Source organism: Rhinolophus ferrumequinum, chromosome 22, assembly GCF_004115265.2.
Source record: "Rhinolophus ferrumequinum isolate MPI-CBG mRhiFer1 chromosome 22, mRhiFer1_v1.p, whole genome shotgun sequence".
In the NCBI taxonomy this organism is placed as follows: domain Eukaryota; kingdom Metazoa; phylum Chordata; class Mammalia; order Chiroptera; family Rhinolophidae; genus Rhinolophus; species Rhinolophus ferrumequinum.
The window spans coordinates 24,248,348-24,264,599 of NC_046305.1; the positions used below are offsets into that span (position 1 = coordinate 24,248,348).

Here is a 16,252-nt window from a genome sequence, read left to right on the forward strand (position 1 = left end):
CCAACAACAGGACATAACCCTAGTAAACATCTATGCACCCAACAAGTGTACATGGAACATTTTCCAAGATAGACCACATTAGGCCACAAAACAAGTCTCAATAAATTTAAGAAAATTGAAATCATACCAAGTGTCTTCTCTGACCACAGTGCTATAAAATTAGAAATCAACTACAGGAAAAAAATTGGAAGACACACAAATACATGGAGGCTGAATAACATGTTATTAAATAATGAACGGATCAACAATGAGATCAAGGAAGAAATCAAAAGATATCTCGAGACAAATGAAAATGAAAACACAATGACTCAAAACCTATGGGATGCAGTGAAAGCACTCCTAAGAGGGAAATTCATAGTAATGCAGACCTACCTAAAGAAACAAGAAAAATCACAAATCAACAGGTTATCCTTACACTTAAAAGATCTGGAAAAAGAACAGCAAAATAAGCCCGAAGGGAGTACAAGGAAGGAGATAATGAAGATCAGAGTGGAAATAAATGAAATAGAGACCAAAAAAAAAAAAGAAATAAAAAACATCAATGAATCCAAGAGCTGGTTTTTCGAGAAGATAAACAAAATTGACAAACCTTTAGCCAAGCTCATCAAAAAAAAGAGTGAAAGAGGACCAAAATTAATAAAATCAGAAATGAAAGAGGAGAAGTGACAACAGACACCACAGAAATACAAAAAAAAAAATTAAGAAATTACTATGAGCAACTATATGCCAACAAATTTGACAATCTGGAAGAAATGGACAATTTTGTAGAAGCATACAACCTTCCAAGGCTAACTCAAGAAGAAACGGAAAACCTGAGTAGACTGATTACTACCAGGGAAATTGAATCAGTAATCAACAAGATTCTAACAAAGAAAAGCCCTGGGCCAGATGCCTTTACAGTGGAATTTTACAAAACATTCAAAAAAGAATTATCACCTATTCTCCTCAAACTATTTCAAAAAAATCCAGAAGAGGGAAGGCTCCCAAACACTTTTTATGAGGCCACTATCACTCCAATCCCCAAATCAGACAAAGACATTACAAAAAAAAGAAAGCTATAGACCAATATCCCTAATGAACATAAATGCAAAAATCCTCAAAAAATTATTAACAAACAGAATTCAGCAATACATTAAGAAGATTATACACCATGATCAAGTGGAATTCATTCCTGGTATGCAAGGTTGGTTCAACATCCACAAATCAATTAATGTGATACACCACATTAACAAAATGAAAAATAAAAATCATGTGATTATATCAATAGATGCAGAAAAAGCATTTGACAAAATCCAGCAGCCATTTATGATAAAAACTCTTAAGAAAGTGGGAATAGAGGGACCATATATCAACAAAATAAAGGCCATATATGATAAACCCACAGCTAACATCATACTCAATGGGAAAAAGCTAAAACTATTCCCCATAAGATCAGGAACAAGGCAAGGTTGCCCACTTTCTCCACTTCTATTCAACATTGTTCTGGAAGTTCTAGCCACAGCAATCAGACAAGAAAAAGAAATAAAAGGCATCCAAATTGGTAAGGAGGAAGTAAAATTGTCATTATACACAGATGACATGATACTATATATAGAGAACCCCAAAGACTCCACCAAAAAAATATTAGAACTGATAAATGAATTTAGTAAAGTAGCAGAATACAGTATTAATTCAGAAATCAGTTGCATTTGTATATACCAATAATAAAATATCAGGAGAAATTAAGAAAACAGTCCCATTTACAATTGCTTCAAAGACTATAAAATACCTAGGAATAAATTTAACCAAAGAAGTAAAAGACCTGTACTCAGAAAATTATAAGACACTGAAGAGAGAAATTAAAGAAGAAACAAATAGATGGAAACACATACCATGCTCATGCATAGGAAGAATTAATATAATTAAAATGTCCATACTGCCTAAGGCAATATACAGATTCAACACAATTCCTATCAAACTACCAAGCACATTTTTCACAGAAATGGAACATATAATCCTAAAATTTATATGGAACCATAAAAGACCCCGGATAGCCTTGGCAATCTTGAGAAATAAGAACAAAATGAGAGGTATCACAATACCTGACATCAAATTATACTACCTGTAGTAATCAAAACACCATGGTCCTGGCATAAAAACAGACACATTGATCAATGGAACAAAATAGAGATATCAGAAATAAATCCATGTCTATGTTGTCATTTAATCTACGCCAATGGAAGCAAGAATTTACACTGGGGTAAAGACAGTCTGTTCAATAAATGGTGCTGGGAAACCTGGACAGACACATGCAAAAAAAGTGAAGCTGGACCACCTCCTTACACCATATACAAGAATAAATTCAAAATGGATTAAAGATATAAATGTAAGATCAGAAACCATAAAACTCCTAGAAGAAAATATAAGGAGAAAGTTTACAGACATTACCCAGAGTAATATTTTTACTGATATATCCCCTTGGAAAAGGGAAGTAAGAGAAAAAATAAACATATAGGATTATGTCAAACTAAAATTTTTTTCACAGCTCAGGAAACCATCAATAAAACAAAAAGGGAACCTACTGACTAGGAGAAGATATTTGTCAATGATATATCTGATAAGAGGTTAATATCCAAAATTTAAAAAAACTCAGTCAACTCAACACCAACCAATTAAAAAATGGGCAGAGGACATGAAGAGACATTTTTCTAAAGAGGACATACAGATTGCAAACAGACATACGAAAAAATGCTCAACCTCACTAACCATCAGAGAAATGCAAATAAAAACCACAATGAGATACCACCTCACTCCGGTCAGAACGGCTATCATCAACAAATCAACAAACAACAAGTGCTGGCGTGGATGTGGAGATAAGGAAATCCTCGTGCACTGTTGGTAGGATTGCAGATTGGTGCAGCCACTACAGAAAACAGTATGGAGGTATCTCAAAAAATTGAAAATGGAATTACCTTATGACCCAACAATTCCACTCTTGAGTATATATACAGAGAATTCTAAAATGCTAATTCAAAAAAAATCTATGCACCCCTATGTTTATTGCAGTGCTATTCACAATAGCCAAAACATGGAAACAACCGAAATGCCCATTGGTAGATGACTGGATTAAAAAACTGTGGTACATTTATACAATGGAGTATTACGCAGCCATAAAGAAGAACGAAATCTTACCATTTGCAATAATATGGATGGACCTAGAGAACATTATGCTAAGTGAACTAAGTCAGACAGAGAAAGACAAATACCATATGATCTCACTTATATAGAGTAGAATAGAATAAATCTAAAGAATAGAATGAATGAATGAACTAAGCAGAAACAGTCTCAGAGACATAGAGGAAAAACTGAGGGTTGCTAGATGGGAGGGAGGGTTGGGGATAAGGGGGAAGGTGAGGGGATTAGAAAGCACAGTCAGTAACCACAAGATTGCCACGGGGATAGGAAAGTCAATTTGGGGAATATAATCAATAATGTTATAAAGATTTTGTAGGGTATCCAATCGACACTTGTCTTATTAGGGAGACCACTTCAGGGATGCTGTGGATGCCTGATCACTGTGCTGCCTTATCACTTTGTGAGGGGTATAAATAATAAATGTCTAAGTATTACAGTGTTTTGTACACATGAAACTAATAAAAAAATTTTAAAAAAAGAAATAGGCTGAGGGGCTTAGGAAGAAGCAGAGAAGCTGTAATCTCATCTTGCATGGTAAAAATTCAAGTTAGTAAAGAAGCAGGCAGGAAACTGGAGGATCTTCTCAAAAGAAATTAGTCAGCAACAGAGAAGACACCAATAAACACTGATATTTGGGGATTCCCCTGAATTTGTTAGGGTATAAAGTAAGCTGCTGAAACAAAAGCAGAAATTTATACCATTTTTTAGAAAGATATAAATTTATAGTATAAATTTATTTTTTTTTAGAAATTTATACATTTATATCAATGTATAATTGACATCTTATACAACAGTATAGAGGCAGAAGCATATTCAAGTTGGTCAGCATCTCTGTCCAACAAGGTCATCCAGGAATCAGGTCTCTTCCTTTTTGTTGCTCTAACATTCCCTATGGTGTTGTCCTCATAGCATGGTGAAAGTGGCTCATCAGCACCCTGTCAGCATTTCAGTCCCTATAGGGCAAAAGAGGAAGCGAAAGGTAAGTAGCTTCCTTTCTAAGAATGTGACTAGAAAGTTGTGCCCATTGGGAGGTTGCTTCATGGGAGGCTCTAGTTGAGGAAACAGGTGTCCTGCTGATAGTTAAAGGATAAGAATAGTTCTATTATTTAAAGCAGGTAGAGGAAAAATGGATACTGCAAAACAATTAGCGCCATCTGACACAACTCCAAATAAGGAAAAAAAAAATAGCTTACTGTCCAATCTCCCCATGTACATAGAACTTAAATCAGTTTATGTGGGTCTCACCCTTAAATATGAATACCATGTGCTTACACGGTGGAAAGTTCGCAAACTTAACTGTCTGACCTTTGTATATAACCTAGAATCATCAACAACAGAAGTTTATAGAGAGCAGAATAGTCCTTACAGAGAAACTCTGAGATGTATGGGTAGGCACTATAGCTATAAAAAGCAGAACTTTTTTTTAAGTGGAGAACATTTTTAAAAATTAATAAAATAGTTAAAATACAAAATCAAGAAAAAATACGCAAAGAATGTGGTGCAAGGCTGAGATAGAGATGATGGTATAGGAAACCAATAAAAAATATAAGAAAATTATAGGATTAACAAAGATGTCTAACATCTGACCAATAGGATATCCATAAAGAGAAAAGGGCGGGGGAATAGATAAGAGAAAGTTACTGAAGAAATTACACCAAGAAAATTTCTCAAAAAAAAAAAAAAAAAAAAAAGCCACAATGTTGCCATGGAGATATGAAAGACAGTTTGGGGAATATAATCAAGAGTTGTAAAGATTTTGTAGGGTGTCAGATGTGCACTTGTCTTATTAGGGAAACCACTTCATGGACGGTGTAGATGTCTGACCACTGTGCTGTACACCTGAATCTGAAGCTGAATAATGCTGAATAATAATGCTGAATATATATATATAGTCATGGGATGTGCAATACAGCATAGGAAACAGAGTCAATGGAGTTTTAACAGCTATATATGATGTCAGAGGGGTAGTAGATTGGGGGAGGGGGTTATCTCTTTGTGAGGGGTGAAAATGTCTAACTACTACATTGCTTTGTATACCTGAAACTAATAATAATAATAATAATAATAATAATAATAATAATAATGAGCATGAGTTTCCTTGTAGAAGAATAGAGATAAAGAAAAAAATCTAATATGATCAGTAATAAAAAATTGTTTCTTGCTTCTTAATTGCAACATTGGAATATATCATAAAAAGAAGATATTCTTTACAAATTCTAAAAGATAATTATTTTTCACCCAGTTTTCTGCTCCCAGCCAAATTATCAATCAAGTATTTAGATAAAGACAGTTTCAGATCTACAGAAGCTCAATATTTTTCTTCCTATGCATCATTATTTTCTAGGTAGCTCATTGAGGATATGTACCTGAGGAAACAATCAAGAAAGAGAACAGACAGCAGGAAATTGAGTACACAGATGTGAGAATATCCACTGCGTGTTGAAGTGTGTAGCAGTCACTGTCAACTTCCTGTCAAGATCACTACGGCCCCACCAATTTGGCACACTCTGAACCAACTCCAACCTCCAGTATTTGCTTTATTTGCTCATATCCCTACCCTGGAGGTTACTGAAAACAGTCTCATAGGTGCCATTGACTACCAGTGTCCCGGTCCTCAGGAACATCAGGAACATGGCCTGTTATGTGGGTCATGTGTCCTGGGAACAAGCCTCCACCAGGAAGGGGAGGGAGTTGGTGAATAAATAAATACCCTATATTTATTTTTAATACCCTATATTTATATTTATAAATACCCTATATTTATACTCATAAATAAACACTCTATAAAAGGTCTTCATCCTCACGAGGACTAATCATAGCATGTTCCACACAACTTCATAACTGAGCTCCTGTCAGCAACCACAATCCCCTCAGCAGTACTCCCTCTTTAGGCTGTCCTCCCTTCCCCTTATTACTATCCACCCACTCACAGAGCTTCCTGAGGCCACATCTCCCCCAAAATGCGTTACCCACAAATCCTTGTCTCAGGGGAAACCCAAAATAAACATCAACTAAAAGGAATTCCTAGTAGCAGGAGCAGGTAATGTCTTTTAAGACCATGGATAGATACCTTCCATGTGAAGCATGTTTCTCTAACAATTCAAGCCCCTCTGTAATGTCTAAAGTTCTGTGAAAGCCTGTTATACATATGACTTTTCTGCGGCTAAAACATGTACACAGCCTCAGGACCTCCTCAAAGGCTTAGGTGGTGAGTGTGGTTGAGAGGCTTCTCTTCAATGATGAGGAGGGTGCATCCTGACAGGACTACAGGATCAGGTCAAAGACCAGCCTCGTGTGTGGGACAGTTGCTCAAGCCTTTTTACTTTTCTATTATGGAAAATGAGGACCAAATATGGTCCTAAATGACCATGAAGACAAATAGTTTGATGTGTACCTATTTATTATAATAAATTTGGGGCCAGTGGGATGGTAGAGTTGTTCAGTTGGGATGGAAGTGATCCACGTTAAATTGAAGGCAGCAAGTCACCTTTTCCTCCTTCTTTTGGGAAAAACTATAGGAACAACTCTAGAGTGGAGTTCCTTGCCTTATGTAACTGTAGTTCCAGGAGTTCAATCTCCAAGGACAATTTATACACCTCCAGAGCCATTTTCACATCTGCCACATTTGAGAGACACTGCGTGATGTTTCTGCCTGCTAGAACTCGCTCACAGCCTTCAGGGACCTCCTGAAAGAGAGAGAGGTGGTGAGAGGCTTCTCTCCAGATCATGAGCAGGGTGCATCCTGACAATGGCAGGACTATAGGATCAGGTCCAAGACCAACCTCAGGACTAGTGGGTGAGCAGGGAAGCCAGAAAATACCTCGGGTCCCACCATAGTCTTCCCCGGAGAGATATAGATCTGTTCTGAGACAGCTCCCCAGAAGGCCTCTTTGGGGACAGAGGCTATTTCTGCTAGCCATCCAGAAATGGAACACAGTACAAGGTCTGAAAATTAAGTTCACGAAAAATTGTTGCAACAATGTTGCTAAATTTTTTGATATCAGAGGGATTATTCATTATGAATTTGTACCAATTGGACAAACAGTTCACCAAGTTTACTATTTGAAAGTGCTGAAAAGGCTGTATCACAAAGTTAGACAAAAACGACCTGAACTTTTCACCAATTCATGGCTCTTGCATTATGACAATGCACCAGCTCTCACAGCACTGTCTGTGAGGGAAGTTTATAGCCAGGAAACAAATAACTGTATTGAAACACCCTCCCTACTCACCTGACCTTGCCCCCAATGACTTCTTTACCCAAAGATAAAGGAAATATTGAAAGGAAGACATTTTTAATGACATCAAGGGTAGTACGATGACAGCTCTGATGGCCATTCCAGAAAAAGAGTTCCAAAATTGCTTTGAAGGGTGGACTAGGTGCTGGTGTCAGGGGATGGCTTCCCAAGGGGAGTACTTTGAAGGTGACTGTAGTGATATTCAGCAACGAGGTATGTAGCACTTTTTCTAGGATGAGTTCTCAAATTTAATTGTCAGACCTTGTATATTATACAGGCTAGAAAGGAAAGTTAAGGGTCAGTATTCCTAGGTGTATGAGAACCTCTTCTCCCTAAAGGAGATTGGTTTTTCCTGTTCTCAAGTGGGAACAGGAAAACTTGCCATCCCAACCGACCAGAGTGCTTCAAGGCAAAAAGAGAGAGAGGAAGGGAGAGGGAGAGAGATCCATTAAATGACTCAGAAATGAATCCTGACAAGTCAGAACTCATCCTTGCTGGCTGGGAACAGAGCTTTGGGGCAGTACCCTTTTTAGGGTTGGATAGCACAGGAACTTCCTTCAATTGTGCAACTTACCCGCTCACACTTGGGCACCTCTGGGTTCCAGGTTCTGTCCTCTGAGCAGGTGATACTTTGGGGACCGACCACACCATAGCCAGAATCACACCGGATGGTGACATTTTCAGATTCAATATACTGTTGCTTATCCACAGACAGCTTTCCATGTTCTATCTCTGGTTTCAGACATAGAGCTACAATGAAAGCACAGTGTTAAGCAATCAGTAAATCCAAGAAAAAAGATATGATAACTGGTTAGAGTTATACAAATGAACTACATGTCGGTGCTTCCAGTTGTTTTATCTTTCTTTCATTTTGATAGCAATAATATCAGTTGACACTGTTATTGAGCACAGGCTCATGTCAGACTTCAGGGCTAAGCATTTTATGTGATTATCTCTTTTAAGTCTCACTTGGCTCTATGCAGTGTGCATTGTTATTATTCCCATTTTATCTAGGACAAAATGAGATACAGAGAGTTTAAGACACTTGTGCAAGGGTACAATATTTTTAAATAACACGACAGGGTATAAAAAAGGCTCATGACCCCAGATTCTCAGCTGTCAAAGCAATTGATCTCTACAAGACACTAGGTATGAAAATCTCCCTTTTGCCTATTGTCTCCCTGTGTGTAATCGAGGCAATGGTGACAAATAATTCCTGGAGTTGTTGCTGGCAAAGTCGTATTAAAACCTGTGTGCATGTGAAAATCAGGCCCAATCTTGACTACTTTTGTCCCCACAACAAGTTAGCAAACTTGGAGTCCCCCACCACACGCCCTACACCAGGTTCCCATGGAAATACCTGTCATTCCCTGATGTTTGGAGCTGACCAGAGAGCCTACATTCACGCCAGAGCAAGTTTCCATGAATATTTTGCTACAGGCCACAGCTACCCTCAGAGAAAATGTACCATGTGTAGACTATTTCCAGAAATATACAAGAAAGTGGGAATGGGGGCTGCCTCAAGGAGGCTGAATTTTGTAACTGGGAGAAAGTAGGAAAGATGAATGTGTTTGTATGTCCTTTGTAGTTTTTGTTTTGAGTGCCGTCTGAATATAGTAATTATGTAAAGTAAATCAAATCAAATGTTTTCATGCTGCCTCTGGCAGGAAAGAAACTACTCTCAATCCTTTCACGACAGTTCCACCCACTTAGCCATGGGCTGAAAGGGGAGCTGGAGTTACCTTTACATTGCGGGGCTTCATGTGACCAGCGCGAAGAACTGCAGGAGAGTGTGGCCTGTCCATGCAGCATGTATCCTTTGTCACATTCATATTTAACCTTATTAACTATGGATAAGTATGAGCTAATTTTTTCATAATGTCCGTTGGCGATGATAGGAGGATGATTGCAACCTTGGTGGTAAGACATAAAGTGAGAGAGCTTGAGCTTGTAGAATGTAAAAAAATAATACATTTCAGAATCTGCATGGTTTGTAGGCGGCTTTGTCCTGTCCTGCCATCTTCTCTGCCGGCAGGATCACTGAGCCAAACCACGCACTTGTGCTGCCCTCCTGCAGGACTCAGGCTGAGAAACTATGAAAAGGCTCAAGTGGAATTACAAGCACTTAAAGTTTGCTACATTTTATTGACAAATTCACCACAATTTACACATTTTGACATGAAGGCTGGATTCAACTCAAAGTCACAATGTAATAATGGTGCACTCCATCTATTTCAGGCTAATTGCCAAGATACACATCAGTGACAAACTGTTAAGATGCTAAGGATATCCGAAATCTCTGAGTCATTGCTTCCAATCAAAACTGTCCATCCATCCCCCTAAAGAACATACTTATTACTGCATTTTACAATATTTTAGAAAACAGTTCATAGAATGAATAAAAATGATGCTTGCATTTTGAAATAATAGACATTACATGGTACACAGAACCTCTCTGAAAAGAAACACTGTCATGGTCCACAAAGAGTGTATGAGAAATTTCAATAAAACACATCTTCAGAAATGTCAGACAAAATGATATGCTGATGGACTATAGTAGTTATAAGTATTATCCTAAGATGCCTCCTACAGGCATGGAAAACACGATGCTCCACAGTAAGTGAGGCTGAAATGCTGGAATTGCCATGGCAAGTGGTATAAGAAAGGATTAAATGACTCATGGAAGTCAGTATGCTAGAGTGGATATACTGCGAGTATATACGCTGGAAAATCCCACCAGATGATTCTGCTACATAGGAAGGCTTGAAGAACACATTTACCAAGATCATTAGGAACTCCCCAACAAGAGGAGCACCAGTATCAAAGGCCAGAGCTGAAGACAGGAAGGCCATTAAAGAACAAGTTTCACTCTTAGGAATAGCAGAGAGGTGCTCATATGCTTTAGAAGCTAAGTAAATTCAATCATCATAATGAGTGGCAAAACCGAAGGTGCCTGAGACTTATGAAGATGGTTAATAGAACATGGTATTCATAGGAGTGAAAATAGATGAGCAGTCAACAGAGGCACTTCAATTTGTGCCATCAAAATAAATGAAGGATGGATGATCATGATCAGGAGGCTGGGGGCATTTGGCCCTGAGAACAAGTTACAATCCCTTGCTCAGTTTCTGGACCTGTGCTGGTATTCGGGTCTGGAAATCATTGGCTGAAGAAAAAGACAGCTCCCAGGAGTAAAGATGCTACAACACCTTGGAAAGTACAGGTAACCCCCGTATAACACTATTGTTAGGTTCCTTTAAAATGTCATGTTATGTGAATCCGTGTTATACAAAACAAAGACTAGTACAAAAAAGGGGTTTAGTTTCCAAAAACTTTTAAAACATACTATTATATTTTTATAAGTAAGAGAAATATCTTTATTAAAGCAATTTTCACCAAAAGTATAACATATTAATATGTACTAAATAATGTTTTCTTCATCATCACTACTAAGCACCATTAACTGAGGGTGTTTTCTTTGTGACAAGATAGCTTCATCCTCTGAACTTAATACTCCACAAACAAAATGGATTTAAAATTCTAATAAGTTTTAAAATTCTGCAGTTAAATTTGATACGACATCCACACTCGAATGAAAAATTTCAAATGAGATATCTTTTCCTCTTAAAAGCTCTTATTATGTCCCATGTTGTTCTGGGATTTCCCTAATTTTGAATGAGATATTTTTTTGCTCTTAAAAGCTCTTGTTATGCTCTGTGTTGTTCGGGGATTTCTCTAATTCTCAAACTGTGTTAAAGTAAAACCGTATTTTAGGATGCTGTGTTGTACGAGGGTTTTCCCCAACTCTCAAACCGTGTTAGAGCGAAACCATGTTATAGAAGTGCTGTGTTAAACGAGGATTACCTGTGTGCACATTCCAACACCTTGGAATGAGTCCCTCAGTCTTCCAAAAGGACTTACGTCTATTTACATAGGTAACTATGCACTGGTGAAAGGTACACAATAATCCCAGGATTACTGAACATAAAGCTTGTGTTGACATTGATACCTGGAACCAACATAGCCTCCCTATTAGACCACTTGATGTCATTTCCTCTATCCTTGAAAGTATAATCAGAATAGACAAAACTGGTCATTGTCACAACCCCCATATCGGCTCTTGGTCTATAGGATAAGAGTTATCATATCCAACAAGGCCTAACAGAAGCCATTGATATGACCCATATTCCTCTCCCTTAAGGCAAAGATGGTACATTTTCTTTTAAATATCATGTAACAATGGGTAGAAGGAGAGGGGAAAATTAGTGCCACTCTTGAAAATCTAGATGCCAGAGTGGTCATCCCTATTGTATCCTCATTTATTTCACTAGTCTGTCTGCTACAAAAATTATGGTTCTGAAGAATTACAGTAGACTATTGAAAATTCAACAGTATTGTAGCCCCTATTGCAATCGTTGTACCAAATGTAGTATTTTTGCTAGAGCTCATGACTATGTTTTCAGGTAAATGAGGCCACTGAGTTAGCAAAGGATTCTTTTTCATCCCTATCAGAAAAGACGTTCAGAAACAGTTGGCACGGAAGGGTCAAGATCATACATTTGCTGTTTTAGCCCTGGGCTATGATAATTCACTTGGCCCTCTCATAGTAGAGCCTGAAGTTATCATGAGCATTTGGACATCCACAGACTATCACATTGATCCAGTGTATCAAGGCCATCAGGTAAATTTTACCTAATAAGCAAGAAGTAGCTATCATGATGATGCTCTTGAATGTAGAAGGTAAAGAAGGAAGAAAAGAAGCAAGTTCAGAAAAGCAGGTTCAAGTAGATTTGAGTGTATCTTGTTCTGTAGGTAAGGCATGTGGACCAGAAAGAAGGGAATAAAAGAGAATAAATAGCAATAAACAGAACACAATAATTCAGAAGTTTAGAATTAACTCTGGGTGGTGGACACACAATGTGATATATAGATGATGTATCACAGAATTGTACATTTGAAAGCTATGTAACTTTACTAACCTTTGTCACCCCAATAAACTTTTTTATAAAAAAAGTTTAGTTGATCTAATACATGTGGTCACTGAATTCAAGAAAATGGGAACAAACAATGGGAGAGAAAGAAAAATTTGAATTGGGGGTAGTACTTTTGAAGAAATGTATTCACTCCAAGAATCACGCAGGGTATACACATTTTTTTTATCTAATTTGAAACGTTCCCTTAATAATCTCCGTCACTTTGATGTGAATAAACTTCTAAAATAACATAATTCTATAAGCTCTTACTCTGATCACATATTGGTGTTTGGAGGCTCCACATGCTATCTGCTTGGCATGTAGCCTCAGAGTTATATTTCTCAGAACATGAATATGAAGCTGAGTCTCCAAAGAAATAGGCACAGCTATTTGCAGAATCATTTCTTCTCTCTTCAGTGATTTTTTTTAAATTACACTTACTGGGGTGACATTCTTTAGTACAATTATATAGGTTTCAAGTGTACAATTCTGTAATACATCATCTATATATCACATTGTGTGTTCACCACTGAATCAGTTCTCCTTTTATCCCCACATATGAGTATTTGACCCTCTTACTCTCTTCTACCACCCTCCTTCCCTCTTTGCCCTCTGGTAACCACTGAACTGTTGTCTATGCCTGTGAGTTTTTGTTTGTTTGCCTTGTTTGTTGTTTGCCATTCTTCAGCTCTGGTATTGGGAACATACTTCTAAATAATAAGAAGTGAGGCTAATCGTTGGTAAAATCACCATGAGGAGGCCTCTATGGCTAATGACCTCATTTCAACCTTTGGAAAAACTCACCATAGAAGAGACTGGGTAAACAGGCAAGGGTACCCAAGACACTTTGAGTCTGCTCCCCCCATCCCTGAGTTGCTAAAGCAGTCCCACCCAGTCGTTTCCCTCCAACTAAAAATGATAAGTTGGATTAAACCTGTATGAAAATGTAAACTTTCAAAATTATTCAAAAGCAATGACAAATAACTTCCATCTCATTATGACTTTATTAGGGCTGAAACCAAGTAATGATAGTTGCAGAATTATATATTTTCTAGAAATAGAAGTTTTAAAACATTTTCCAACTCATGGGTATTTAAGACTCCTTTAACATTGACTATCACTACTTTCTTATCTGAACGTTCTTCTATAGGCTAATTGATCCATCTAACCAAATATGCCACTTACATTCTCACACCTGTACCTGTGCTGATATCCTATTCCTACCTAGAATGCCACTCTTTTTCTCTGCTTGCTGTTCAAGTCCCATTTGCTCTGTGAAGTCTCTTACTGCCCCAGCAAATAGTCATCATTCATTTCTCAGGTCCTACAGCAGTTACTAGGAAGAGAGTATATATTCTATCCAACTATTTATTGAGCTCTTACTATAATCTAGACACTATGTATACATCATCTACGTATACTATGACACTATCTACACCATACATAGTATATGTATAGTATGTATATTATAGAAGCTATGTATACATAATCTAGACATTTCATATGTTATTTCATCCAATTATCACAACACCCCTAAGATATACACATTATCATCTTCCCCACATTTTATAGAAAAAAAAAAAAACACAGATCTTTGGAGAGCTTAAGTGTCTTGTTCTAAGGGAGGCAGTTACTGAGTGACAGAGACAGAATTGAGATCTGTCTTGCTCAGAAGTCCATATTCTCAATCATTTCAGTCTACACTCTCTAGTAATTATTTAACAGCTAATTTATACTGTCCATATGTATATTTTTTCCCTTTTGAGTTCAGGCAACATGTCTCAAGTATCTTTGTGTCTGTGCTGTTGACACTATGGGTCCAAAATAAATATTCCCTGTGTACAAATCTAGCTTCACAAATGGAATTTTCTAAGTCTCAGCTCAAACACATCATTAGAAAACGCTTTCTTATGAATTAACCCAACAAATATTTATGTAAATTGGTCCCTAGAAGTCTGTTCAGTTGACACTGAGGCACATTATGCAATACTATAAGAAAAATAAGTCATAACCACATGAATAGCAAAATCACAATATCAGTCAGTTTATAATAACATGTCTAAAGACAAGAAATCCTAAAAAGATGGGTCTAAAAAAGAAAAAGAAAACCAAGGTGAAATGATAAGATAACATTTTCTAAAAGGGACCAGAAGTATATTTTAAGGTTTATATAAAAATTGCTTCGATGGATAAGATATAGGCAGGTATTCGTCTTGGAGTGAGGAGTTGAGCAAAAGTTGAAAGGCAGCAGAAAGATGTTATTGAAGAATGAAAGAGATGCAAGCTCAGAAACTAGAGTGAGACAGATTTGGACAAACATGGCCCAGAAGTGAAATGGGATTTGAGGAAATGGAAGAGGAGGGAATAAACACAAAGGAGACTAAAGGAATCGTGACAAATCTCTGTGACTTGTTTTAAGTAATCTACCTTCACTGCCTCATAAAAGAAAAGGAGGGCTGTAAGGTCAAAGTAATGGCTCTCAGGGAAGAGGAGAGTGCTGGGGTGGGGTAGAGCTTTGGAGGCATAACAGATTTAGCTATTTCAAGAGAGGAGAATCATCCACGATATATGAATTCTTTTACCTAACCTTAAAATTTCTCTTAAAATATCCATCATGATGTAAAAAATTCCAAAGTAAAATACTTTTGTAATCACCTTTGAAAAACAACTCGGAAGTCACACCATGATACTAAGAAAGTTCATAAAGCTTGAACAGCATGGGATCACTCTGGGGCCCTAGAAATTAATTTTGACAAAGAATGTGGCATTTGGGGACTCCACATTCCCTCTGCTTGGGATATAATCCTTGTATCACCAAAATTAGAAAAGTACCTGATATCACATGAATAGGAAACAGCCTCTGTTGAAATATTCACAGCTTTTGGTGAAATATCTTCTTTTTTGAGTCATTTTGTCATTCTGTGCAAAATGCTCTGTATTAATTGCTCTGACAGATGGTATAAAGGATATGTATGTCAATATTTTTTAAATATTTTTAGAAATTCTTTCTTTTAAAGAAGTAATATTAGTAAGTGAATAAGAAATTTTACTTTTATTAGCATATTTCCATTTATAAATCAAAATAATTACTCATGTCTGCACTTATAACTGCACTACCCTAGAGGGGCTTGTAGATCCTTGCAAACCCTTTCAGTGATCATTGATTAAGGACAATTATTCCCTAATTTGCAATACCTTACACTTATATAATGTTTTCAGTTTATACAGTACTTTATAATTTCACCTTAATAAATTCATTCATTATTTGTAATAACATAATATTTACTTTCTGGATTGCAAAAGTTTTCTACTCAATTATGAATGCAATAGAAAAAAAAACCTGTACAAGAATTAATTATGAATCCATTTAAATATAAAACATTAATATAAAAATTAAGTTTTTGTGGCTAAATCAGCTCCTCAAGGATTTGTAATATTTTGCTTTCCAAATAATTATAGACTATACCAGAAGAACTAAAATAATTTAAGTATATTTCTTTTAATTAGTTTCATGTATACAAAACAAAATAATTAGATATTTACACCTCTCACAAAGAGATAATCCCCAACCAAATCAACCAAAATGTCCATCAATACATAGATGATTGGATAAAGAAACTGTAGTACATTTATACAATGGGGTATTACTCTGCCATAAAAAAAGAATGAAATCTTACCATTTGCAACAACATGGATGAACCTAGAGAATATCATGCTAAGTGAAATAAGTATATTTTTAAACAAAATACTTTATTGCACTTCTCCAAAATTATACTGAATTATTGCAATTTGGTTATATTTAACTAATTATTAATCAGGAATTTTCCCCCATACCTTGGTTTAAACACTCCTGTCTTCCCTATCACA

At 36.7% G+C, this 16,252-nt stretch overlaps 1 protein-coding gene across 5 annotated transcripts in view; it reads right to left on the minus strand.

Annotated features, from left to right (window-relative positions):
- Positions 1–3,980: 3,980 nt before the first annotated feature.
- Positions 3,981–16,252, minus strand: part of LOC117014779 (C4b-binding protein alpha chain-like) — a 70,745-nt gene continuing 58,473 nt past the window's right edge. For 4 of the 5 annotated variants that reach the window (XM_033092979.1, XM_033092980.1, XM_033092981.1 and 1 more), the window contains exon 12: positions 6,672–6,860. In XM_033092979.1, coding sequence (XP_032948870.1) covers positions 6,687–6,860 — 174 coding nt within the window. In that variant the 3' untranslated portion in view covers positions 6,672–6,686. Of the gene's footprint in view, positions 4,128–6,671; positions 6,861–16,252 lie in introns of those variants that run through there. The other variant, XM_033092983.1, reaches the window with a different exon arrangement.